The sequence below is a fragment of the Salvelinus alpinus genome, chromosome 13, assembly GCF_045679555.1.
Source record: "Salvelinus alpinus chromosome 13, SLU_Salpinus.1, whole genome shotgun sequence".
NCBI classification, from domain to species: domain Eukaryota; kingdom Metazoa; phylum Chordata; class Actinopteri; order Salmoniformes; family Salmonidae; genus Salvelinus; species Salvelinus alpinus.
Window position 1 is genome coordinate 38,619,977 of NC_092098.1, and position 27,930 is coordinate 38,647,906.

Below are 27,930 nucleotides of genomic sequence, written 5' to 3' on the forward strand. Positions count from 1 at the left end.
CATATAACTAGAATGTATTACCAAAAAATAAATGATATGCCCCTAAGAGTTGGGTCACCTGGTATGCGTCCTAAATGGAACCCTATTCACTATTTAGTGTACTATTTTTGACCTGGCCCTGGTTAAAAGTAGTGTATTAAATAAGGAATAGGGTTCCATTTCAGATGCTGCCCTGTATTTGAGTTGATTTAGCTGGATATTATGAGGCTTTTGGACCCCATACCATGCCTGACACCCTGATAAGCATGTTAAGATGACACCTCATGTATCTAGAATCTGATGGTGCAGTCTTCCTCCTAAGCCGTAGGGATTTGGCTCTCTATTTCGTCTGGTAAAGGGTCTAAGTCCCTGGTGTCTAAGATACAGTATGTCTGAGAGAGTATTGTAACAGATAATATTACGTGAAAGTATAATATAATGGGGTCGTTCCACGAATAGAGTGACATTTTAAGTATACATTTTTCACCAATATTGAAATTTAAAAGCCTGGTTGAAAACCTGCACAGACGTGCGAAATCTGGTGTCCTGTGTATGTGTGTGTTTCTCACCATGCCATCTGTGTTTGTGTGTTCCCAGGACCCCTAGCATTCTCAGCAAGGACCATCCCCCAGACAAGAATCCCAAGAGTGACAAAAACACAGTCCCACCTGCGCATGAGTTTGACCCTACAGGTAAGTGTGCACGCACAAGCATACACACATACACAAACAAACAGAAAACAGGACTTGCGCACACTTGCAACATACACTCTTTGAACAAATTGTGCAAGCACAAAATATAATACACACCTCAATCCATTTCAATGTCTAATCTAATTTTCCACTTGGTTGGTGCAGTGTATTACTGTCGGTCAGTTACTGGTGATAACTGTAATAATCATTTGACACAATATTAGCTACTGACCAAATAAACTAAATTATATGGAAATAGTAATTAACAGCTCCTTATGGAGTGGAAAGAGTTTCTGTTAGTGGCGAATCCTAACTTCATAGCGACCATTAATGCACATTGGGGTTGTTTCAAAATTAAATTAAACTCTTTCACTGTTTACTGTATTGTCTGATATAAGCTCAAGCCAATCACTGTTATTAGACCCTTTCAGACTGTAAACGTGTCATTGATCCTGTTGTGGGTAGCACTCCGCTTCACTCACTCACACACATTAGATAATTGAATGTAAATTATGCAGCGTGTCGATGTGATAAGTGCTGCGGTGACATGCTGTAGCCTAGGTGGGAGCTACTAGAAACCAAACGGAAGAAAACAAACCGAAGCAGGGCGGGACTACCTGGACGTGTCCAATAGGAAACATTTGTTTTTGTTTTCCGTTGCAAAACGTTTTGCTACGCTGTGCACTAATGTATGCGACCCTGGGAACGGAAAATGTTTTGCAACAAAAACAATAGTTTCTTATTGGCCAAGTTCACGTAGTCCCTCCCTCTTTTTTAAAATTTGATACCTAATGAATAGGACCCTGTTATTAAAGGTCCACTCTGGAGACGAGGGGTTAATGTTTGGTCTGGGGTGGGGGGGTTAAATGGGAGCACCATGGCTCCCCAGCTGACAGCCAGATTAACAGCCAACACCAGGCTGATGCTTATCTTCTGTTAGGCTGGGGAAACGGGAGCGGCAGCAGGATGAAACACAAACACACACATGTACATACACACATTCAAACACACACAGTCACAATAATACTTGCACACTCGCACACACGTCATGGCTGCTGGAGTCTGAGGATGAAACACGCACACACACACACTCACACACACACACACACACACTGGTTAATAGTGCGCTTTGAGCCCTAGTCATGTGATGAGGTAGTCTACTCTTCAGACAGGCACAGCACCACAATCCCTCCCATTTTAGCCACATAGGTCTAGTCTGTGTTTTTTATGAATGTGCAATGAGCATACACAGATACAGGCACCCTTCCCAACTCAGTTGCCGGAGAGGAAGAAACCGCTCAGGGATTTCACCATGAGGCCAATGGTGACTTTAAAACAGTTACAGAGCTTAACTTCTCTGGGATATGTGGGACGTTACCCACTTGGCCAAAAGCCAGTAAAAATGCAGAGCGCCAAATCTAACCTTCATGAAATCACACATGAAAGACACCAAATTAAAGCTACACTTGTTGTGAATCCAGCCAACATGTCTGATTTCAAAAAGGATTTACGGCGAAAGCACACCTTGCGATTATGTTAGGTCAGTACATAGCCACAGAAAAACACAGCCATTTTTCCAGCCAAAGAGAGGAGTAACAAAAAGCAGAAATAGAGATCAAATTAATCACTAACCTTTGATGATCTTCATCAGATGACACTCATAGGACTTCATGTTACACAATACATGTATGTTTTGTTCAGTAAAGTTCATATTTATATCCAAAGTTTAGGCGGGACGCTACTGTCTCACTTGGCCAAAAGCCAGAGCGCCAAATTCAAATAAATTACTATAAAAATCAAACTTTCATTAAATCACACATGAAAGATACCAAATTAAAGCTACACTGGTTGTGAATCCAGCCAACATGTCAGAATTCAAATAGGCTTTTCGGCGAAAGCAAACAATGCTATTATCTGAGTTAGCACCATAGTAAACAAAGAGAGAGAAGCATATTTCAACCCTGCAGGCGCGACACAAAACGCAGAAATAAAAATATAATTCATGCCTTACCTTTGACGAGCTTCTGTTGTTGGCACTCCAATATGTCCCATAAACATCACAAATGGTCCCTTTGTTCGATTAATTCCGTCGATTTATATCCAAAATGTCAATTTATTTGGCGCGTTTGATCCAGAAAAACACCGGTTCCAACTTGTGAAACGTGACTACAAAATATCTCAAAAGTTACCTGTAAACTTTGCCAAAACATTTCAAACTACTTTTTTAATATAACTTTAGTTATTTTTTTTACGTAAATAATCGATAAAATTGAAAACGGGGTGATCTGTGTTCAATACAGGATTAAAACAAACTGTAGCTAGCCTTCTGGTCATGCGCCTCTGACAAACAGGACACTTCGAGTGACCCTCAATCAAGATCACCGTACTTCTTCATTACACAAAGGAAAAACCCTCAACCAATTTGTAAAGACTGTTGACATCCAGTGGAAGCGGTAGGAACTGCAAGAGTGACCTCATTTTTTTTTATCTGAATGGTTTGTCCTCGGGGTTTCGCCTGCTAAATAAGTTCTGTTATACACACAGACATGATTCAAACAGTTTTAGAAACTTCAGAGTGTTTTCTATCCAAATCCACTAATAATATGCATATCTTATCTTCTGGGGATGAGTAGCTTGCAGTTGAATTTGGATATGCTTTTCATCCAAATGTGAAAATGCTGCCCCCTATCCTAGAGAAGTTAATGGCTGTGATAGGAGAAAACTGAGGATGGATCATCAACATTGTAGTTACTCCACAATACTAATTTAATTGACAGAGTGAAAAGAAGGAAGCCTTTACAGAATGCAAATATTTCAAAACCTAATTTTCTATAATGCCTCTTACCAGATGATGGGCATTATTAGTGGATTAGTGGACTGCGTTGTGCATGGTTAATTTGTAACAAAAAATACATTTTTGTAGACCAACTTGAAAGCCAGATCAGTGACTATTGCAAAAAAGCAGGTTAAACTAATTTGATAAAAAATGAAATTATGAGTGGGTCTTATGGTTGTGGAAGACTTATATTTAGCTTAGGTATAATTTTACAAGCTTTGAATTCATTATATTATTCCTTACTGTTTGAAATGCCGTCTATTGACGTTTAATTGCGCAACAATGGTTATTTAAACTTTTTTATTTTTTTATCGATATATTTATCGTGAATTGGCCATAAGTTTGAAAAAATGTAGTTATGATTTTTAGGCCATATCGCCCAGCCCTAGTTGTAGACCTGATAAACAACAATGACGAGTCAGCCTATAGAGAGGAGGTACAGTGCATTTGGAAAGTATTCAGACCCCTTGACTTTTTACACATTTTGTTACGTTACAGCCTTATTATAAAATTGATTATTCTCATCAATCTACACAAAATACTTCATAATGACAAAGCGGAAACTGGTTTTTAGATATTTTTGCAAATGTATACATTTTTTAAAACAGATACCTTATTTACATACGTTTTATGACCCTTTGCTATGAGACTCAAAATTGAGCTCAGGTGCATCCTGTTTCCATTGATCATCCTTGAGATGTTTCTACAACTTGATTGGAGTTCACCTGTGGTAAATTCAATTGATTGGACATGATTTGGAAAGGCACACACCTGTCTATGTAAGGTCCCACAGTTGACAGTGCATGTCAGAGCAAAAACCAAGCTATGAGGTTGATGACAGGATTGTGTCGAGGCACAAACCTGGGGAAGGGTACCAAAAAATGTCTGCAGCATTGAAGGTCCCCAAAAACATAGTGGCCTCCCTCTTTCTTAAATGGAAGAAGTTTGGAACCACCAAAACTCTTCCTAAAGCTGGCTGCCCGGCCAAAGTTAGCAATCGGGTGAGAAGGGCCTTGGTCAGGGAGGTGACCAAGAACCTGATGGTCACTCTGACAGAGCTCCAGAGTTCCTTTGTGAAGATGGGAGAACCTTCCAGAAGGACAACCATCTCTGCAGCCCTCCACCAATCAAGCCTTTATGGTAGAGTGGCCAGACGGAAGCCACTCCTCAGTAACAGGCACATGACAGCCCGCTTGTAGTTTGCCATAAGGCACCTAATGGACTCTCAGACCATGATAACAGGATCCTCTGGTCTGATGAAACCAAGATTGAACTCTTTGGCCTGAATGCCAAGCATCATGTCTGGAGGAAACCTGGCACCATTCCTACGGTAAAGCATGGTGGTGGCAGCATCATGTTGTGGGGATGTTTTTCAGCAGCAGTGACTGGGAGACTAGTCAGGATCGAGGGAAAGATGAACAGAGCAAAGTACAGAGAGATCCTTGATGAAAACCTGCTCCAGAGCGGTCAGGACCTCAGACTGGGACGAAGGTTCACCTTCCAACAGGACAATGCCCCTAAGCACACAGCCAAGACAACGCAGGAGTGGCTTCAAGACACGTCTCTGAATGTCCTTGAGTGGCCCAGCCAGAGCCCGGACTTAAACCCGATCGAACATCTCTGGAGAGACCTGAAAATAGCTGTGCAGCGACGCTCCTCATCCAACCTGACAGAGCTTGAGAGGATCTGCAGAGAAGAATGGGATAAACTCCCCAATTACAGGTGTGCCATGCTTGTAGCGTCATACCTAAGAAGACTCGAGGCTGTAATTGCTGCCAAAGGTGCTTCAACAAAGTACTGAGAAAGGGGTCAGAACACTTATGTAAATGTGATAGTTTTTTTTCTACAAATCTATTTTTGCTTTGTCATTATGGGGTATTGTGTGTACATTAATGAGGGGAAAAAACGATTGAATCCATTTTAGAATAAGGTTGTAACGTAACAAAATGTGGAAAAAGTGAAGGGGTGTGAATACTTTCCGAATGCACTGTGTATATATACAGCAATGTTCTAACTTCTATTGGAAAGCCTTCCCAGAAGAGGGAAGGCTGTTATAGCAGCAAATAGGAGACCAACTACATATTAATGCCCATGATTTTGGAATAGAAATATTTGACGAGCAAGTGTCCACATACGTTCGGTCATGTAGTGTATATCTCACTGTTTCTTAACCTATCATTCAATAGCTCAACCTGTGCTGGTCCATGATATGTTGCTGACCGGTCTCTGAGACTTTAATCTGGGAGTTCTACAGAGTTAGTTTTAATGTAAACTGTCCCGCTAGGAGGAAAGAACATGGCTTGCTGGTCGCTGGTACAAAAAAGGTTAAGAAACATTTATCTTTATGCCTTCATTTTCTTTGTCTGAGAGCCATTTTAGGCTTGGCTTTTCTCAGAATCCTTCTTCTTTTGAATTCTGAATTCTGCTTGTTAATTCTGAATTCTCTTAACTAGAGGTCGACCGATTAATCAGAATGTCTTATTAATTAGGGCCGATATCAAGTTTTCATAACAATCGGAAATCTGATTTTTCTTTTTTTTTTACACCTTTATTTAACTAGGCAAGTCAGTTAAGAACACATTCTTATTTTCAATGACGGCCTAGGAACGGTGGGTTAACTTCTAATTGGTCCCAATCCCGGATCCGGGAGCACCCCCATCAGTAAAAAAGCTGACTAGCATAGCCTAGCATAGCGTCACAAGTAAATACTAGCATCTAAATATCATTAAATCACAAGTCCAAGACACCAGATGAAAGATACACATCTTGTGAATCCAGCCATCATTTCTGATTTTTAAAATGTTTTACAGGGAAGACACAATATGTAAATCTATTAGCTAACCACGATAGCAAAAGACACAACCATTTTTTTCCCTGCATAGGTAGCTATCACAATTTCGACCAAATAAAGATATAAATAGCCACTAACCAAGAAACAACTTCATCAGATGACAGTCTGATAACATATTTATTGTATAGCATATGTTTTGTTAGAAAAATGTGCATATTTCAGGTATAAATCACAGTTCTACATTGCAGCTGCAATCTGAAATAGTGCCGAAGCAGCCAGAATAATTACAGAGACCAACGTCAAATACCTAAATACTCATCATAAAACTTTTCTGAAAAATACACAGCGTACAGCAAATGAAAGACCAACATCTTGTGAATCCAGCCAATATTTCAGATTCTTTAAGTGTTTTACAGCGAAAACACAATATAGCATTATATTAGCTTACCACAATAGCCAGAAACACAAGCCGTTTACCAGCAGCAAAGGTTAGCGATCCTAACAAACCAGCAAAAGATATATAATTTTTGACTAACCTTCATATACTTCATCAGATGACAGTCCTGTAACATCATATTACACAATGCATATAGGATTTGTTCGAAAATGTGCATATTTAGTGGCACAAATCGTGGTTATACAATGTGATTAGTAGCAACATTTCAGGCAATCTGGGCGGCGCCATCTTGGAGAGGCACCTAATCTAATCGATAACTAATCATAAACTTGACTAAAAAATACAGGTTGGACAGCAAATGAAAGATACAGTAGTTCTTAATGCAACCGCTGTGTTAGATTTTTAAAATTAACGTTACTCGACATACAGCGTGCGTTACAGCGAGACCATGCCGAAATTAATGGCGGACTAATAATTTTACATTGTTCCACAGAAGTACGAATTAACATCATAAATAGCTCTTACTTTTGGATGATCTTCCATCAGAATCTTGGGCAAGTGGTCCTTTGTCCAGAACAATCGTCTTTTGGTTGAAAGATGTCCTCTACTCCTGTAGAAATTAGCTGCTAACGCCGATGTACCGGAGAGGTGCCCAACTCGCGATAACGCCTGACAAAGAAACTCCAGAAAATCGCAATAAACTGATATAAACTGCTATAAGTCGGTTTAAATTAACTACCTTATGAAGTTTTTAAGACAAAAAACAAATTAAATCAGAGCCGGAGATATAGAACTGCTAAACCGAAAGCTTTTCAGGATGCCATGCTGGTGTACCTCCTGCGTCAGGCGCCACGTCGAAAAGGTCGGTCCTTCCGTTCCAAGAGCCTTTATACTCCCCCAGATGGTGCTATCCACTCCATTCAAAGTCTCACCGCTTACTGACATCTAGGGGAAGGCGTATGCAGTGCATGTAGCCCCATAGCTTACAAGGGAATTTATAAACCGACCCTGGAACAGAGACCTCGATTTCAGAAATCTCACTTCTTGACAGGAAGTGTGCTGCAGAATGAGTTCTGTTTCACTCAGATAAATAATTCAAACGGTTTTAGAAACTAGAGAGTGTTTTCTATCCAATAGTAATAATAATATGCATATTGTACGAGCAAGAATTGAGTACGAGGCAGTTTAATTTGGGAACGAAAATTCTACAAAGTGTAAACAGCACCCCCTATTGAGAAAAGGTTAACTGTCTTGCTCAGGGGCAGAACGACAGATTTTTACCTTGTCAGCTCAGGGATTCAATCTTGCAACCTTACGGTTAACTAGTTCAACACTCTAACCACCTGCCTCACGAGGAGCCCGCCTGTTACGCGAATGCAGTAAGAAGCCAAGGTAAGTTGCTAGCTAGCATTAAACTTATCTTATAAAAAACAATCAATCAATCAATCATAATCACTAGTTATAACTACACATGGTTGATGATATTACTAGTTTATCTAGCGTGTCCGGCATATAATCGATGCAGTGCGCATTCGCGAAAAAGGACTGTCGTTGCTCCAACGTGTACCTAACCATAAACATCAATGCCTTTCTTAAAATCAATACACAGAAGTATATATTTTTAAACCTGCATATTTAGCTAAAAGAAATCCAGGTTAGCAGGCAATATTAACAAGGTGAAATTGTGTCACTTCTCTTGCGTTCATTGCACGCAGAGTCAGAGTATATGCAACAGTTTGGGCCGCCTGGCTCATTGCGAACTAATTTGCCAGAATTTTACGTAATTATGACATAACATTGAAGGTTGTGCAATGTAACAGGAATATTTAGACTGATGGATGCCACCCATTAGATAAAATACGGAACGGTTCCGTATTTCACTGAAAGAATAAATGTTTTGTTTTCGAGATGATAGTTTCCGGATTCGACCATATTAATGACCTAAGGCTCAAATTTCTGTGTGTTATTATGTTATAATTAAGTCTATGATTTGATAGAGCAGTCTGACTGAGCGATAGTAGGCACCAGCAGGCTCGTAAGCATTCATTCAAACAGCACTTTCGTGCGTTTTGCCAGCAGTTCTGCTGTTTATGAATTCAAGCCTATCAACTCCCGAGATTAGGCTGGTGGAACCGATGTGAAATGGCTAGCTAGTTAGCGGGGTGCGCGCTAATAGCGCTTCAAACGTCACTCGCTCTGAGCCTTCTAGTAGTTGTTCCGCTTGCTCTGCATGGGTAACGCTGCTTCAAAGGGTGGCTGTTGTCGATGTGTTCCTGGTTCGAGCCCAGGTAGCGGCGAGGAGAGGGAATGGAAGCTATACTGTTACACTGGTAATACCAAAGTGCCTGTAAGAACATTCAATAGTCAAAGGTATATGAAATACAAATCGTATAGAGAGAAATAGTCCTATAATTCCTATAATAACTACAACCTAAAACTTCTTACCTGGGAATATTGAAGACTCATGTTAAAAGGAACCACCAGCTTTCATATGTTCTCATGTTCTGAGCAAGGAACTTAAACGTTAGCTTTCTTACATGGCACATATTGCACTTTTACTTTCTTCTCCAACACTTTGTTTTTGCATTATTTAAACCAAATTGAACATGTTTAATTATTTATTTGAGGCTAAATTGATTTTATTGATGTATTATATTAAGTTAAAATAAGTGTTCATTCAGTATTGTTGTAATTGTCATTATTACAAATAAATCAAAAAAATCGGCTGATTAATCGGTATCCGCTTTTTTGGTCCTCCAAAAATCGGTATTGGCGTTGAAAAATCATAATCGGTCGACCTCTATTCTTAAACTCAGTTACCTTTATTTCAGTTTAGTTGTTTTCAAGGAAGCGTTATCTACATGTCCATACATAAATACATACAGTACCAGTCAAAAGTTAGGACACACCTATTCATTCAAGGGTTTTTCTTTTTTGACTATTTTGTACATTGTAGAATACTAGTGAAGACATCAAAACTAGGAAATAACACATATGGAATCATGTAGTAACCAAAAAAGTGTTAAACAAATCTAAATATATTTAGATTCTTCAAAGTAGCCACCCTTTGCCTTGATGACAGCTTTGCACACTCCTGGCATTCTCTCAACCTGCTTCACCTGGAATGCTTTTCCGACAATTTTGAAGGAGTTCCCACATGCTGAGCACTTGTTGGCTGCTTTTCCTTCACTCTGAGGTCCAACTCATCCCAAACCATCTCAATTGGGTTGAGGTCAGGTGATTGTGGAGGCCAGGTCATCTGATGCAGCACCATCACTCCCCTTCTTGGTCAAATAGACCTTACACAGCCTGGAGGTGTGTTTTGGGTCATTGTCCTGTTGAAAAACAAATGATAGTTTTTTATTTATTTATTTTATTTATTTAACCTTTATTTAACCAGGTAGGCAAATTGAGAACACGTTCTCATTTACAATTGCGACCTGGCCAAGATAAAGCAAAGCAGTTCGACACATACAACAACACATAGTTACACATGGAGTAAAACAAACATATAGTCAATAATACAGTGAAAAAAAAAAAAATAAGTCTATATACAATGTGAGCAAGTGAGGTGAGATAAGGGAGGTGAAGGCAAACAAATATATGTATAAATAAATAAAAATATAAAAGGCCATGGAGGCGAAGTGAGTACAACACAGCAAGTAAAATAAAAAATTAAAAAAAAAAAAAAAAATTAAAAAAAAAAAAAAAAAAAAAAAAAAAATAAAACAATGGAATGGTTGGTTTGCAGTGGAAGAAAGTGCAAAGTAGAGACAGAAATAATGGGGTGCAAAGGAGCAAAATAAATTAATAAATAAATACAGTAGGTAAAGAGGTAGTTGTTTGGGCTAAATTGTAGATGGGTTATGTACAGGTGCAGTAATCTATGAGCTGCTCTGACAGCTGGTGCTTAAAGCTAGTGAGGGAGATAGGTGTTTCCAGTTTCAGAGATTTTTGTAGTTCGTTCCAGTCATTGGCAGCAGAGAACTGGAAGGAGAGGCGTCCAAAGGAAGAATTGGTTTTGGGGGTGACTAGAGAGATATACCTGCTGGAGCGCGTGCTACAGGTAGGTGCTGCTATGGTGACCAGCGAGCTGAGATAAGGGGGGACTTTACCTAGCAGGGTCTTGTAGATGACCTGGAACCAGTGGGTTTGGCGACGAGTATGAAGCGAGGGCCAGCCAACGAGAGTGTACAGGTCGCAGTGGTGGGTAGTATATGGGGCTTTGGTGACAAAACGGATGGCACTGTGATAGACTGCATCCAATTTATTGAGTAGGGTTTTGGAGGCTATTTTGTAAATGACATCACCGAAGTCGAGGATTGGTAGGATGGTCAGTTTTACAAGGGTATGTTTGGCAGCATGAGTAAAGGATGCTTTGTTGCGGAATAGGAAGCCAATTCTAGATTTGACTTTGGATTGGAGATGTTTGATGTGAGTCTGGAAGGAGAGTTTACAGTCTAACCAGACACCTAGGTATTTGTAGGTGTTCACATATTCTAAGTCAGAGCCGTCCAAAGTAGTGATGTTGGACAGGCGGGCAGGAGCAGGCAGTGATCGGTTGAAGAGCATGCATTTGGTTTTACTTGTATTTAAGAGCAGTTGGAGGCCACGGAAGGAGAGTTGTATGGCATTGAAGCTCGCCTGGAGGGTTGTTAACACAGTGTCAAAAGAAGGGCCAGAAGTATACAGAATAGTGTCGTCTGCGTAGAGGTGGATCAGAGAATCACCAGCAGCAAGAGCGACATCATTGATGTAAACAGAGAAGAGAGTCGGTCCAAGAATTGAACCCTGTGGCACCCCCATAGAGACTGCCAGAGGCCCGGACAACAGACCCTCCGATTTGACACACTGAACTCGATCAGAGAAGTAGTTGGTGAACCAGGCGAGGCAATCATTAGAGAAACCAAGGCTGTCGAGTCTGCCAATGAGGATGTGGTGATTGACAGAGTCAAAGGCCTTGGCCAGGTCAATGAATACGGCTGCACAGTATTGTTTCCTATCGATGGCGGTTACGATATCGTTTATGACCTTGAGCGTGGCTGAGGTGCACCCATGACCAGCTCTGAAACCAGATTGCATTGCGGAGAAGGTGTGGTGGGATTCGAAATGGTCGGTAATCTGTTTGTTGACTTGGCTTTCGAAGACCTTAGAAAGGCAGGGTAGGATAGATATAGGTCTGTAGCAGTTAGGGTCAAGGGTGTCCCCCCCTTTGAAGAGGGGGATAACCGCAGCTGCTTTCCAATCTTTGGGGATCTCAGACGACACGAAAGAGAGGTTGAAGAGGCTAGTAATAGGGGTGGCAACAATTTCAGCAGATAGTTTTAGAAAGAAAGGGTCCAGATTATCTAGCCCGGCTGATTTGTAAGGGTCCAGATTTTGCAGCTCATTTAGAACATCAGCTGACTGTATTTGGGAGAAAGAGAAATGGGGAAGGCTTGGGCGAGTAGCAGAGGGGAGGGCAGTGCTGTTGTCCGGGGTAGGGGTAGCCAGGTGGAAGGCATGGCCAGCCGTAGAAAAATGCTTATTGAAATTCTCAATTATAGTGGATTTGTCGGTGGTGACAGTGTTTCCTATCTTCAGAGCGGTTGGAAGCTGGGAGGAGGTGTTCTTATTCTCCATGGACTTTACGGTGTCCCAGAACTTTTTTGAATTTGTGTTGCAGGAAGCAAATTTCTGCTTGAAAAAGCTAGCCTTGGCTGTTCTAACTGCCTGTGTATATTGGTTTCTGGCTTCCCTGAAAAGTTGCATATCACGGGGGCTGTTCGATGCTAATGCAGAACGCCATAGGATGTTTTTCTGTTGGTTAAGGGCAGTCAGGTCAGGAGAGAACCAAGGGCTATATCTGTTCCTGGTTCTAAATTTCTTGAATGGGGCATGCTTATTCAAGATGGTGAGGAAGGCATTTTTAAAAAATGACCAGGCATCCTCTACTGACGGGATGAGATCAATATCCTTCCAGGATACCCCGGCCAGGTCGATTAGAAAGGCCTGCTCGCTGAAGTGTTTCAGGGAGCGTTTGACAGTGATGAGTGGAGGTCGTTTGACCGCTGACCCATTACGGATGCAGGCAATGAGGCAGTGATCGCTGAGATCTTGGTTGAAAACAGCAGAGGTGTATTTGGAGGGCAAGTTTGTTAGGATGATATCTATGAGGGTACCCGTGTTTACGGAATTGGGGTGGTACCTGGTAGGTTCATTTATAATTTGTGTGAGATTGAGGGCATCAAGCTTAGATTGTAGGGTGGCTGGGGTGTTGAGCATGTTCAAATTTAGGTCGCCTAGCAGCACGAGCTCTGAAGATAGATGGGGGGCAATCAGTTCACATATAGTGTCCAGAGCACAGCTGGGGGCAGAGGGTGGTCTATAGCAGGCGGCAACGGTGAGAGACTTGTTTTTAGAGAGGTGGATTTTTAAAAGTAGAAGTTCAAATTGTTTGGGAACAGACCTGGATAGTATAACAGAACTCTGCAGGCAGTCTTTGCAGTAGATTGCAACACCGCCCCCTTTGGCCGTTCTATCTTGTCTGAAAATCTTGTAATTGGGGATGAAAATGTCTGAATTTTTGGTGGTCTTTCTAAGCCAGGATTCAGACACGGCTAAAACATCCGGGTTGGCAGAGTGTGCTAAAGCAGTGAACAAAACAAACTTAGGGAGGAGGCTTCTAATGTTAACATGCATGAAGCCAAGGCTATTACGGTTACAGAAGTCATCAAAAGAGAGCGCCTGGGGAATAGGAGTGGAGCCAGGTACTGCAGGGCCTGGATTCACCTCTACATCACCAGAGGAACAGAGGAGGAGTAGGATAAGGGTACGGCTAAAAGCTATGAGAATTGGTCGCCTAGAGCTACTAGAGCAGAGAGTAAAAGGAGGTTTCTGGGGGCGATAAAATAGTTTAAAGGAATAATGTACAGACAAAGGTATGGTAGGATGTGAATACAGTGGAGGTAAACCTAGGTATTGAGTGATGATGAGAGAGATATTGTCTCTAGAAACATCATTGAAACCAGGTGATGTCATCGCATATGTGGGTGGTGGAACTGAGAGGTTGGATATGGTATGGAGAGCAGGGCTAGAATCTCTACAGTGAAATAAGCCAATAAACACTAACCAGAACAGCAATGGACAAGGCATATTTACATTAAGGAGAGGCATGCTAATCGAGTGATCAATAAGGGTCCAGTGAGTAGAGGTTGGTTGGGGTCGTGGCGATCCAGACAGCTGGCCGGGTATATGGCTATCGGTAGCAGCATAGGATGGAGGTCTGTTTGTAGATACCTCGTGCGTTTCCGTCGGTAGGTTAGTGGGGTTCCGTGTAGTGGGGTTCCGTATGGTAGAGGGGATCAATCCAAATTGGCAAAATAGATATAGTGACCCAAGGAAAAAATAAAATAAATAAATAATAATAATAATAATAGTTGTCCAATATACTTGTTCAAATAGCAGCCGATAAGACAGCTAACGATTAGCGGGCCTCAGATGAGCGTTCAGGTAACGTCGGGACGGAGGTGCCAGTTGGATAAATCCCTCGGGCAGATAACGTCGGCAATCAGTCGCGGCAGTCAGTCGTGAAGGCCCGGTGGGGTTCCGTATCTGCAGCAGCAACAAAAGAAACGGGTCCGGATGGTGATGGAACTCCTCAGCTGGCTAGCTCCAGAATGATTAGAGTTTGCTCCGGGGTCGACGTAAGCCAATAGTCACACGGTTTGCAGCTAGCTAGCTGCGAAATCAAGGTACAAGTGTCCAGAGCCTGCGGCTGGAATCCGGGGAAACTGAGAGAAAAAAAGAGTCCCGGAATGCTCCGGTCCGAGTCGCGTAGCACAAAAGTGCCGGTAGATTATCGAGCTAAAGGAATAGCTGATGACCACTAAACGTGGGCAGCTGAAACACCAACGCTAGCCAGCAAACCGGCTAATTTCGGGGCAGCTACAGATTAGCTTCTGGCTAGCTATCGGAGTAGCTTCTGGTTAAGCTTTCAGGCTAGCTTCTGAATTAGCCCCTGGCTAGCTTCCACGATGGATTTTCAGATTGAGGTAAGTAATACTTTTTGTAATTGGTGAAGCGGGTTGCAGGAAAGCTTTTGCAGGAAAGCATTTGTAGTTGAGTTCTTGGATAATAAAATAGATAAAAGATATGCGAAGAAAGGTGTAAATATATATATATACAGGACACGAACAATACGGAACAGAAAAAGACGTCTGAACTGCTAAGCCACCTTGGATGCCCACCTTGGATGCCATTAAGCGCAAACCAGATTGGATGGCGTGTCGCTGCAGAATGCTGTGGTAGCCATGCTGGTTAAGTGTGCCTTGAAATCTAAATAAATCACAGACAGTGTCACCAGCAAAGCACACACCATCACACCTCCTCCTCCATGCTTCACGGTGGGAACCACACATGCTGAGATCATCCGTTCACATACTCTGCGTTTCACAAAGACATTGCGGTTGGAACCAAAAATTGTACATTTGTACTCATCAGACTCAGGGACAGATTTCCACCGGTTTAATGTCCATTGCTCGTGTTTCTTGGCCCAAGCAAGTGTCTTCTTATTATTGGGGTCCTTTAGTAGTGGTTTCTTTGCAGCAATTCGACCATGAAGGCCTGATTCACACAGTGTCCTCTTAACAGTTGGTGTTGAGATGTGTCTGTTACTTGAACTCTGTGAAGCATTTATTTGGGCTGCAATCTGAGGTGCAGTTAACTCTAATGAACTTATCCTCTGCAGCAGAGGTAATTCTGGGTCTTCCTTTCCTGTGACAGTCCTGATGAGAGCCAGTTTCATCATAGCGCTTGATGGTTTTTGCTACTGCACTTGAAGAAATTTTCTTCAAGTTCTTGACATTTTCTTGATTGACTGACCTTCATGTCCTAAAGCAATGATGGACTGTCGTTTCTCTTCACTTTTTTGAGCTGTTCTTGCCATAATATGGACTTGGTCTTTGACCAAATAGGGCTATCTTCTGTATATCCCCCCTACCTTGTCACAACACAACTGATTGGCTCAAATGCATTAAGAAGGAAATGAAATTCCACAAATTAACTTTTAACAAGGCACACCTGTTAACTGAAATGCATTCCAGGTGATTACCTCATGAAGCTGGTTGAGAGAATGCCAAGAGTGTGCAAAGCTGTCATGAAGGCAAAGGGTGACTACTTTGAAGAATCTCAAATAACACTTTTTTGGTTACTACATGATTCCATATGTGTTATTTCATAGTTTTGATGTCTTCACTATTATTCTACTATGTAGAAAATAGTAAAAGTAAAGAAAAACGCTTCAATGAGTAGGTGTGTCCAAACTTTTGACTGGTACTGTACATACATTCAATAAAACAATTACTAATTGCAACAAAATTCAGAATGAATGCTCACACACTGTAAGGTAAGGTGTATAGTCACACTGGTACAGAAGACTCACTCTTTTTTTCTGACATGTTTTTTTCTCCTCCCAATGTTTTAGATTTTCTTGTCTTTTGCTCTGTTTTCTCCTCTGTGTGTCCTGGTTGTGTTTTTACGTTACCATGTGAACTGTGTCGTGCTATACTAGACGTGCCTGTGCAGCGGTCTGGCTGTGTAGTAGCCGAGGGAAGCCCATCCGAACCCTGTGGTAAGATGGTCTTAATGGCTGTGTCTCAATAGTCTCTAAGTATCCTCTTTTTCTTGCCTCCTTTCCTTCATTTGATCTGAGGGAACAGGACAGTGGACAGGTGAAAACCCGATTCACCAGCACTAGGCTTTTTTCACGATAATAGCACCTATCCCGTCTGTTAAGTTCAGCCCTAACAAAGGGAGGCAAGTGGAAGTTGCCGTTTTAGACTTTTGAGATGCACCCCGTTAGTGTGTGGGGGCTGTTTTGTGTTGCAACGTCCCCAGTTCTTGTGCCATGTGACCCCCTGTTGTTCACTAACGTACTAACACGAGTCCTACACCCCTTCGTACTCCTTTTATTTAATTTTTATTGAACTCACCATTGCCTCTCATTGCCCTGGCAGTGAACTTTCCCGCAGTGTTGAGAAACATTGTCTGGATGTTTTAGTGTTACCTGGCCAGAGCAGCGAGAAGGAAGATGTTTGGGTTCATGACGGAATGCTACCAGGAGAGGTTGAGGGGAGAAAGTTGGAGAAAACGTACCTGTTTAACTATTTAGGCCTGAAAAAAATTCTGTCAGAAATGTTTAAGTGGCAGTTCAGCCAAATGACCTATTTATTTACATTTTCAAGGTTGGAGAGACTGAAATCCATGCTTTGGTGTTGTGAAGCTAGCTACTGCCACCAACTGTTAATGTTATAATTTTCTAACCAAAAAACTATGTAAATCAATGTCCTCAAGTTAGCATGCTTTCAATTTCATGCCCAGATCATCTTTTAAAGGGATTGTGTAGCCCAATAACTTTGAAGTGACTTTGAAGTGATTTGGGCATGACATTGAATTTACTTTGTTTTTTGGCTATAAAATTGCTAATACAGCAGGATTTTTTCTGGATTAAAATGTGGCTTAGGTAAGGGGTTTGGCTGGGGTGTGGCAGTGGGCCTGGGCCAATAGCGAGGTCATCGACCCCTTTTTTTGGAGGCCCTCCTCTTGCTCGCAGAGACAAAATGTTGCTGTTTTAAAGCGAATTTCCTGCAATTCTACAGATTTTGCTATGGCTTATGCCGTGCTCTTATGCTATCTGAGTGACTTAACAAAGTCAATGGGGGCCCCATGTCATGACAAAAATACTCCTGAATGCATCATTTTCTGTTTTGCTTTTATTTTGGTGATTGTTAGTAAAAAAAAAAAAAATCTTATTTAAAAATATATAGGTCCAATATGTTTTCTACATACGTTATATTAAGTTTACACTGAAAATGTTTTTCCATCCCAAAAGTTATTTCCCCCAAAAAGGCGGCCCGAAAAAAACACCTTCCATAAAAAAAACGCTGTACAATATCAGTTAGCGTCAGTGGCTAGTTTAACAAAACCAAAGCAATGACTGCAGTCTCCTTGTTCATAGACTGCTTTCAAGGTAAGGAAACAAATATGTGAATAAAAAATGTGGCTGAAATGTCCATTTAAAGTGCTTCAAAGTGAGACAGCACCACATTTTCTCACACGTTTGCAATAATTTGAGTAATACGTTGATGATTACATCTGTTGCTGGGTTGCAACATTAGCCATTATTTGACATTGCACAATTTCTTACTGTACCTCCTGCAACCTAGCCTCGTATGAACCCTCCTGATCTCGAGAGCTTACATTCTGTTTCGCCTAACAGATAACGAATCAGAATGTAAGCTTGCGAGATCAGGATGGTTCGTACGAGAGGTTACTTGCAACCTGGACTACTGGTTTAATCTGCTTTTTCGTTTGGCTTTGTTTACAGTATGCACTCGCTGTTTATAATGATGATATGGGTTTGGATGAACTATTGTGTTAGTGAAACTCACCTGCAAGTTTACTGGTGTGGTGAGTCAATGTCAATCTACGAATGTGAATCCGTGTGTCTCTCTCTATTTGAAAGTTAAACAACTCACAATCTGTGTTCAAACAAACATGACAGAGGGTGCTGCTGCCACTTGTGTCCTGATATCAATGTTCCCCAAACAACATGTCTTTATGTGAGCATCAAACTGGGTTCCTAGAGGGTCATGTGTTATGCCATTATTTATAACAGCCTATCAAAGCATCATACGGATATTAAAGGGATAGTTTAGCAAAACTATTTCGATATTTGTTTCCTTATCTTGAAAGCAGTCTATGGACAAGGAGTGATTGCAATCCACACTATACTTTTGTTTGTCTCTTTTTGTGGATAGACTGCCTTCAAGTTCAGGGAACAAATATCTAATATGCAATTTTGCAGAACTATCCCTTTAACAAAATGCATCCATGTATTAAAGGCTTTTGAAGAAGAGAGTGAAGTACTTTCACAACTGGGGCATAGTATTAAGTATTTGAAACCAGGTAATACCCTGAGGTATCAATCATTCATTGCTGCCACTCAATAGAAGCTTCAAAAGCCTCAGGTTTCATCATCATCATTTTATAACAACGACTAGCCACAAAACAGACCTCATCTATTGAGTGAGTGCCTCCATCACCAAGGAGACACATTGCCTTATACCTGTATATAGGAAAACAGTTTGACACCCACATTGCATATTGTTCCCCATCACGCACACCCTGTCCCACCACACCGTCCTTGATTCCTCTAACTGTGCCAACCCGTGTGTATGTTTGTGTGTGTGATGGTGTGTAACACAATATTTCTTTCTCTTCTGTCTGTCTATGTGTAGGGCTTGTCCAGCGTTGTGTGATCATCCAGAAAGATGAGAATGGCTTCGGGTTGACGGTGAGCGGAGACAACCCTGTATTTGTGCAGTTGGTCAAAGAGGGTAAGTCCTTTTCCATCCTATTCTAATCTACACCTTCCTGTTCTTTAGTCAAGTCAATTATGATGAGGTATGGTGTGGCTTAATTGGTAAAGCATGGTGCTTGCAACAGCAGGGTCACCGGTGCGATTCCCACTGGGGCCACCCATATGAAAATGTATGTACAGTTGAAGTCGGAAGTTTACATACACTTAGGTTGGAGTCATTAAAACTCGTTTTTCAACCACTCCACAAATTTCTTGTTAACAAACTATAGTTTTGGCAAGTCGGTTAGGACATCTACTTTGTGCATGAGACAAGTAATTTTCCCAACAATTATTCACCGATAGATTATTTCACTTATAATTCACTGTATCACAATTCCAGTGGGTCAGAAGTTTACATACACTAAGTTTGCTGTGCCTTTAAACAGCTTGAAAATTCCAGAAAATTATGTCATGGCTTTAGAAGCTTCTGATAGGCTAATTGACATAATTTGAGTCAATTGGAGGTGTACCTGTGGATGTATTTCAAGGGCTACCTTCAAACTCAGTGCCTCTTTGCTTGACATCATGGGAAAATCAAAAGAAATCAGCCAAGACCTCGGAAAAAAAATTGTAGACCTCCACAAGTCTGGTTCATCCTTGGGAGCAATTCCCAAACGCCTGAAGGTACCACGTTCATCTGTACAAACAATAGTACGCAAGTAGAAACACCATGGGACCACGCAGCCATCACACCGCTCAGGAAGGAGACGTGTTCTGTCTCCTTGAGATGAACGCACTTTGGTGCGAAAAGTGCAAATCAATCCCAGAACAACAGCAAAGGACCTTGTGAAGATGCTGGAGGAAACAGGTACAAAGTATCTATATCCACAGTAAAACGAGTCCTATATCAACATAACCTGAAAGGCCGCTCAGCAAGGAAGAAGCCACTGCTCCAAAACCGCCATTAAAAAGCCAGACTACGGTTTGCAACTGCACATGGGGACTTAGATCGTACTTTTTGGAGAAATGTCCTCTGGTCTGATGAAACAAAAATATAACTGTTTGGCCATAATGACCATCATTATGTATGGAGGAAAAAGGGGGAGGCTTGCAAGCCGAAGAACACCATACCAACCGTGAAGCACGGGGGTGGCAGCTTCATGTTGTGGGGGTGCTTTGCTGCAGGAGGGACTGGTGCACTTCACAAAATAGATGGCATCATGAGGGAGGAAAGTTTTGTGGCTATATTGAAGCAACATGTCAAGACGTCAGTCAGGAATTTAAAGCTTGGTCGCAAATGGGTCTTCCAAATGGACATTGACCCCAAGCATACTTCCAAAGTTGTGGCAAAATGGCATGAGGACAACAAAGTCAAGGTATTGGAGTGGCCATCACAAAGCCCTAACGTCAACTCTATAGAAAATTTGTGGGCAGAACTGAAAAAGCGTGTCCTCCAGCTCTGTCAGGAGGAATGGGCCAAAATTCACCCAACTTATTGTGGGAAGCTTGTGGAAGGCTTCCCGAAACATTTGACCCAAGTTAAAGAATTTAAAGCAATGCTACCAAATAGTAATTGAGTGTATGTAAACTTCTGACCCACTGGGAATGTAATGAAAGAAATAAAAGCTGAAATAATAATTCTCTACTATTATTCTGACATTTCACATTCTTAAAATAAATTGGTGATCCTAACTGACCTAAGACAGGGAATTATTACTAGGATCAAATGTCAGGAATTGTGCAAAACTGAGTTTAAATGTATTTGGCTAAGGTGTATGCAAACTTCCAACTTCAACTGTATATTCATTATATGTCAAGGTAATTTAATTGGATATCTTGGGGGTGTAAACCTCTGACGTTATCGCAATATGTTCAATTGGGAGCATAGCCCAATGTAAATATCTATTCATGCAGTCTTGATACCCAAGGCAAGGATACAATATATTGGATTTATCTCTGGAGGTTTCATAATACAGTCAGATACAGTAATATTTCTAACTTTTTATCATTCTCACTCCCTTTGCCTGTCCTGTCCTCTTCCGCAGATGGCGCTGCCATGCGAGCGGGTGTCCAGACGGGTGATAGGATCATCAAGGTGAGGCTCATTCCCTCTCTGGGGCCCATAACACTCTTCCAAGACATTACCCATAGCCTAATCTCTCGTGGACAGATGCATGTAACATAAATGGTAGTAGCATCTGTCGCAGACCTGGGTTCAAATACTATGTCAAATATCTGAATAGCTTTCACATTCGGTACATTCGAAGTAAGTATTCAGATATATTTTATTTGAAAAGACAAGTAGATAAATATTTGTAATTCATTTGGAACAATACTTGGAAAGTATTTGAAAATACTCATACAGTTGAAGTCGGAAGTTTAGATATATTTAGGTTGGAGTCAATAAAACTTGCTTTTCAACCACTCCACAAATTTCTTGTTAACAAACTATAGTTTTGGCAAGTTGGTTAGGACATCTACTTTGTGCATGAGACAAGTAATTTTTCTAACAATTGTTTACAGACTTTTTATTTCACTTATAATTCACTGTATCACAATTCCAGTGGGTCAGAAGATTACATACACTAAGTTGATTGTGCATTTAAACGGCTTATAAAATTCCAGAAAATTATGTCATGGCTTTAGAAGCTTCTGATAGGCTAATTGACATCATTTGAGTCAATTGGAAGTGTACCTGTGGATGTATTTCAAGGCCTACCTTCAAACTCAGTGCCTCTTTGCTTGACATTATGGGAAAATCTAAAGAAATCAGCCAAGACCTCAGAAAAAAATGTGTAGACCTCCACAAGTCTGGTTCATCCTTGGGAGCAATTTCGAAACGCCTGAAGGTACCATGTTCATCTATACAAACAATAGTACGTAAGTATAAACACCATGGGACCACGCAGCCATCACACCGCTCAGGAAGGAGATGTGTTCTGTCTCCTAGAGATGAATGTACTTTGGTGCGAAAAGTGCAAATCAATCCCAGAACAACAGCAAAGGACCTTGTGAAGATGCTGGAGGAAACGGGTACAAAAGTATCTATATCCACATTAAAATTAGTCCTATATCGACATAACCTGAAAGGACGCTCAGTAAGGAAGAAGCCACTGCTCCAAAACCGCCATTAAAAAGCCAGACTACGGTTTGCAACTGCACATGGGGACTTAGATCGTACTTTTTGGAGAAATGTCCTCTGGTCTGGTGAAACAAAAATATAACTGTTTGGCCATAATGACCATCGTTATGTTTGGAGGAAAAAGGGGGAAGCTTGCAAGCCGAAGAACACCATACCAACCGTGAAGCACGGGGGTGGCAGCATCATGTTGTGCTTTGCTGCAGGAGGGACTGGAGCACTTCACAAAATAGATGGCAACATGAGGAAGGAAAATTATGTGGATATATTGAAGCAACATCTCAAGACATCAGTCAGGAAGTTAAAGCTTGGTTGCAAATGGGTCTTCCAAATGGACAATGACCCCAAGCATACTTCCAAAGTTGTGGTAAAATGGCTTAAGGACAACAAAGTCAAGGTATTGGAGTGGCCGTCACAAAGCCCTGACCTCAATCCCATAGAAAATCTGTGGGCAGAACTGAAAAAGCAGGTGCAAGCAAGGAGGCCTACAAACCTGACTCAGTTACACCAGCTCTGTCAGGAGGAATGGGCCAAAATTCACCCAACTTATTGAGGGAAGCTTGTGGAAGGCTTCCCGAAATGTTTGACCCAAGTTAAAGGCAATGCTACCAAATACTAATATAGTGTATGTAAATTTTTGACCCACTGGGAATGTGATGAAAGAAATAAAAGCTGAAATAAATCATTCTCTCTACTATTATTCTGACATTTCACATTCTTAAAATAAAGTGGTGATCCTAACTAACCTAAGACAGGGAATTTTTACTCTGATTAAATGTCAGGAAACGTGAAAAACTGAGTTTAAATGTATTTGGCTAAAGGTTTATGTAAACTTCAGACTGACATAAAAATATACTCTCATGCATTTTACCCAGGTATTTGAAAATAGTATTTGAAATAATTTTTTGAAAATACTCTCATGTACAATTTTGTAGATTATTTGTTTTTTACAAATAACCGTTAAAATACTGAAATAAAAGTACTTGTTTTGGGCTGTGTATTTGAAAATACTCAAATACACCAAAAAAATTTTAATACCAGATACTCAAAAATATATACAGTATGTATTTGAACCCAGGTCTGATCTGTCGACAGACTGTGGGATGGGACGACTAACGAGGAACTTTGTTTCGGTACTCAGATTTTTAATCTCTGATCATTTGGACAATTCATGATTTTGATGGTGTTCGCATCTTTCTAATTTTGGAAGGGGAGGGGACATTTGGCACATAGATTTGCCCGAAACTAGCTGAGAGTTTTCATTTGGAGGGGTGGAGACTTTGCTAGTCGTGTATTACCTTTTCTAACACGTCTCCCCCCACATCTCCTGGGATTACCCTTAGCCTCAGATCTAGAATCAGTTCATCTTCCCAAAAATCTTACCTCATGCATTTTAACCAAAATGTAAAACTGAAACTAGATCAGTGTGAAGGGGGCAACTTCATCCTGCCGCTATCTCTAAAACAGAGACCTCTCCGGGTGAAGTTTTCCCAAGTTACCATTCTAGGATCAGTCTCCCCTCCCCAATCCTTACCTTAAAGGGGCAATCCGCAATTGAAACAATAACAAACCCCAATCCCTGCCTCTGTTTCGGAAAAAAATCTGAGGGATGGGGCTGGAGAAATGTAACCACTCTCAAATTCATACAGAGCTATGGATGCAAGATATAGTTTTAACCATGTTTTGAAGCTATGTAGTGTTTGTTTACATTATTTATTTATTTATTTTTACAGAAATGTGAGTTAAACATGCTTATATTTAGGATTCTGATGGAGGTACGACTGTTAAACTAATGAGCCATTTATAAGTTATATTCTTTAAGAATCCATGGGTACAGATAATTATTTTATAAGTCCAAAAATGTATATATTTGTATTTGTTATGGATCCCTATTAGCTGAGTCCTGTAAAATTAAGGCAGTTCTATACAATTAAAAACATTGCATTACATTTCACATCAGATTTCACAACACGTTAAGTGTGTGCCCTCAGGCCACTAGTCTACTACCACATGTCTACAACACAAAATCCATGCGTACGTGTGTGTATAGTGCGTATGTTATCATGTGTGTCTGTAGCAACTGGTGATTGCCCCTTAGTGGGGAAAATGCTAAACTGACCAAAGATCAGTGTTTAGGAAAAACTTAATTCTCTCAGACAAGAGAACCCTGCAGGCTACTGCAGTAGGTCGTGGGTCATGGGTTAGACCCCCTCCATACTTTACCACTGCCCTCTGCTGGGATGCTGAGTAGCTACACCATATAATGGCAATGCATTCCAATGGGTCATTGGAAAGGGCAGGATGGCTTAGTGCTGTGCATAGTGTCAGTGAAGAAAATGAATTGTTAGTTTGTGGGGGTGAATCTAAACTTTCACTTCAGTAACATTTTCAATTAGTCAATTAGTCTTCACTGACATTTTCAACCTCTCCCTGACACAGTCCGTAATACCTACATGTTTCAAGTAGAACACCATAGTCCCTGTGCCGATGAAGCCAAAGTAACCTGTCTAAATGACTGCCTTCCCGTATCACTCACATCTGTAGCCATGAAATTCCTTGAAAGGCTGGCCATGGCTCACATCAACACCATCATCCCAGACACCCTGGAGCCACTCCAATTTGCCTACCACCCCAACAGATCCAGAGAGGACGCAATCTCTATTGCACTCCACACTGCCCTTTCCCACCTGGACAAGAGGAATACCTATGTGAGAATGCTATTCATTGACTACAGTTCAGCGTTCAACCCTATAGTGCCTCCAAGCTCATCACTAAGCCAAGGTCCCTGGGACTGAACACCTCCCTCTTTAACTGGATCCTGGACTTCCTGACGGGCTGCCCCCAGGTGGTGAGGGTAGACAACAACACATCCTCAATGCTGACCCTCAACATGGGGGCTTCTCAGGGGTACGTGCTTAGTGCCCTCCTTTACTCCCTGTTCACCCATGACGGCATGGACGCGCACAACCCCAACACTATCATTAAGTTTGTTGACAACACAACGTTGGTAGGCCTGATCACCGACGACGATGAGACAGTCTATAGGGAGGAGGTCAATAACAACAACTTCTCCCTCAACGTCAATAAAACAAAGGAGCTGATCGTGGACTACAGGAAACGGAGGGTCTAGCACGCCCCCATTCACATCGACGAGTCTGTAGTGGAGCGGGTCAAGAGCGTCAAGTTCCTCGATGTCCAAATCACTAAGACTCTCTATCATGGTCCACACACAGCAACACAGTGGTGAAGAGGGCAGGACAATGCCTCAGTTGCCTGAAAAGATTTGGCAGATCCGCAATAAATTCTACAGCTGCACCATTGAGAGCATCTTGACTGGCTGCATCACCACTCGATATGGCGACTGCTTGGCGTCCGACCGCAAGGCGCTACGGAGGGTAGTGCGTACGGCCCAGTACATCACTAGGAAAGAGATCTCTGCTATCCAGGACCTCTATACAAGGCGGTGTCAGAGGAAGCAGGAAAAAATTGTCAAAGGCTCCAGCCACCCAAGCCACCGACTGTTCTCTCTGCTAACGCACAGCATGTGGTACCAATGCACCAAGTCTGGAACCAACAAGCTTCTACACCCAAGCCATAAGACTTCTAAACAAGAGTGCTAAATAGCTAATCAAATGGCTACCCGGACTACCTGCACTAACCGTTTTTTGCACTAACTCTCTTGCACTGACCCTATGCACACAGACTGGACTCACACGCGCACACGCACACACATATTACATACGCCCAAACACACATAACATGCACACACATGCATACTATACTGACTCCACACACACAATTTCAAACTCACCACATGCGCTGCTGCTACTGTCTATTATCTATCCTTCTGCCTAGTCACTTTACCCCTACCTATATGTACATAGCTACCTCAATTACCTCGTACCCCTGCACATCGACTCTGTACTTGTATTCCCTCTATATAGCCATGTTATTTTCTACTCTCTATGTATAGCTATGTTATTTTTATTTGTTCTCTGTATATTTATTAATTTTGTCACTTTCTATTTTTTATTACATTTTTTATCTTATCTTTAACTCTGTATTGTTGAAAAAGGACCTGTAAGTAAGCTGTTAGTCTACACCTGTTGTCTACAAAGCATTTGGCAAAAAATTGATTTGATTTGAATTAACATTTAGAAATAAATAAGGTGTTTCTTGGCTTGGAAAGAGTTATGTACACATGCTCCTGTTGAACATGAACTAATATGGGGCTTCCCATTTGCATTGTTTTTGTCATTTTTTGCTATGTTTTAGACAGAACACATAGTTCTCTTATAGAAAGTGTTGTATTTCATTTGAATGACGTTGATTTGAGGTGTAGTTTATGTTTTTGTTGCAGGTTAACGGGACCTTAGTAACACATTCAAACCATGTAGAAGTCGTCAAGCTAATAAAATGTAAGTTCAAGTGGCAGTTTTATATCCAATTATTCGTAGACATGAAAAATCGCAGGCTCTTCAAGAGACTTACTTTCTTAAAGCCAACCTGTAGTAGGCTATATGCACTTATAATGCATTGTAAGACTTGTCATAAGGATGTATAATGCCTTATTATCATCTCATGAGTCTGACCATACTGTATAATAAGCTAGCCATTGTGAGTGAAAAGTTTTCAGTCAATTTAAGTTGAAAGTTGGCTACATAGAGAGACATTACATGAAGATATATTTTTTATAATAACAATTAAAACTCATACAAGTAATAGAGCTGTGACCCCTATTGTCTCTATGTGTCAGCGGGCTCCTATGTGGCCCTCACAGTGCTGGGGAGGCCCCCGGGGCTGGCCCAGATCTCGCTGTCGGAGGGCGAGGGGGGAGACCTGTCCTCTTTCCTCTCCTCGCCCCACTCTCCTGGACCAACGGGGGGAACAGGGGAGCGCTGCGTCACTTCCTCCACCAGCCCCCAGGACCACATCACCTCCCCGCTGCCGCTCTGGGTACGACAGATGGCCAATTGGTTCTCTGTCTGCAACTGAAATGGCATATTTAGTATATAGTATACCACTCTATAGAATAAGTAGTGTACTCTATGGGATAAGTAGTGTACTCTATGGGATAAGTAGTGTACTCTATAGGGAGTGGGGTGCCATTTCAGACACTCTCTCTCATTTTATATACAGTACCAGTCAAAAGTTTGGACACACCTACTCATTCCAGGGTTTTTCTTTATTTGTACTATTATCTACATTGCAGAAAAATAGTGAAGACATCAAAACTATGAAATAACACATGGAATCATGTAGTAACCAAAAAAGTGTTAAACAAATCAAAATATATTTAACATTTGACATTCTTCAAAGTAGCCACCCTTTGTCTTGATGACATCTTTGCACACTCGTTCCATTCTCTCAACCAGCTTCGTGAGGTAGTCACCTGGAATGCATTTCATTTAACAGGTGTGCCTTGTTAAAAGTTAATTTGTGGAGTTTATTTCCCTAATGCATTTGAGCCAATCAGTTGTGTTGTGACAAGGTAGGGGTGGTATACAGAAGATTGCCCTATTTGGTAAAAGACCAAGTCCATATTATGGCAAGAACAGCTCAATAAGAAAAGATAAATGACAGTCCATCATTACTTTAAGTCAATCCAGAAAAGGTAAAGAAGTTTGAAAGTTTCTTCAAGTGCAGTCGCAAAAATCATCAAGTGCTATGATGAAAATGGCTCTCATGAGGACCGCCACAAGAAAGGAAGACCCAGAGTTACCTCTGCTGCAGAGGATAAGTTCATTAGAGTTACC

The 27,930-nt window shown here is 41.3% G+C and overlaps 1 protein-coding gene across 9 annotated transcripts in view; it reads left to right on the plus strand.

The window, feature by feature from the left end:
• Nucleotides 1-27,930, plus strand: part of LOC139537670 (rho guanine nucleotide exchange factor 12-like) — a 128,455-nt gene that overhangs the window by 55,055 nt on the left and 45,470 nt on the right. For 4 of the 9 annotated variants that reach the window (XM_071339247.1, XM_071339251.1, XM_071339252.1 and 1 more), the window contains 6 exons: nt 577-671; nt 16,246-16,305; nt 18,974-19,072; nt 21,081-21,130; nt 26,535-26,592; nt 26,931-27,130. In XM_071339247.1, the coding sequence (XP_071195348.1) occupies nt 577-671; nt 16,246-16,305; nt 18,974-19,072; nt 21,081-21,130; nt 26,535-26,592; nt 26,931-27,130 (562 nt within the window). The remainder of the gene's footprint in view (nt 1-576; nt 672-16,245; nt 16,306-18,973; nt 19,073-21,080; nt 21,131-26,534; nt 26,593-26,930; nt 27,131-27,930) is intronic. The other 5 variants (XM_071339250.1, XM_071339253.1, XM_071339254.1 and 2 more) reach the window with 2 other exon arrangements.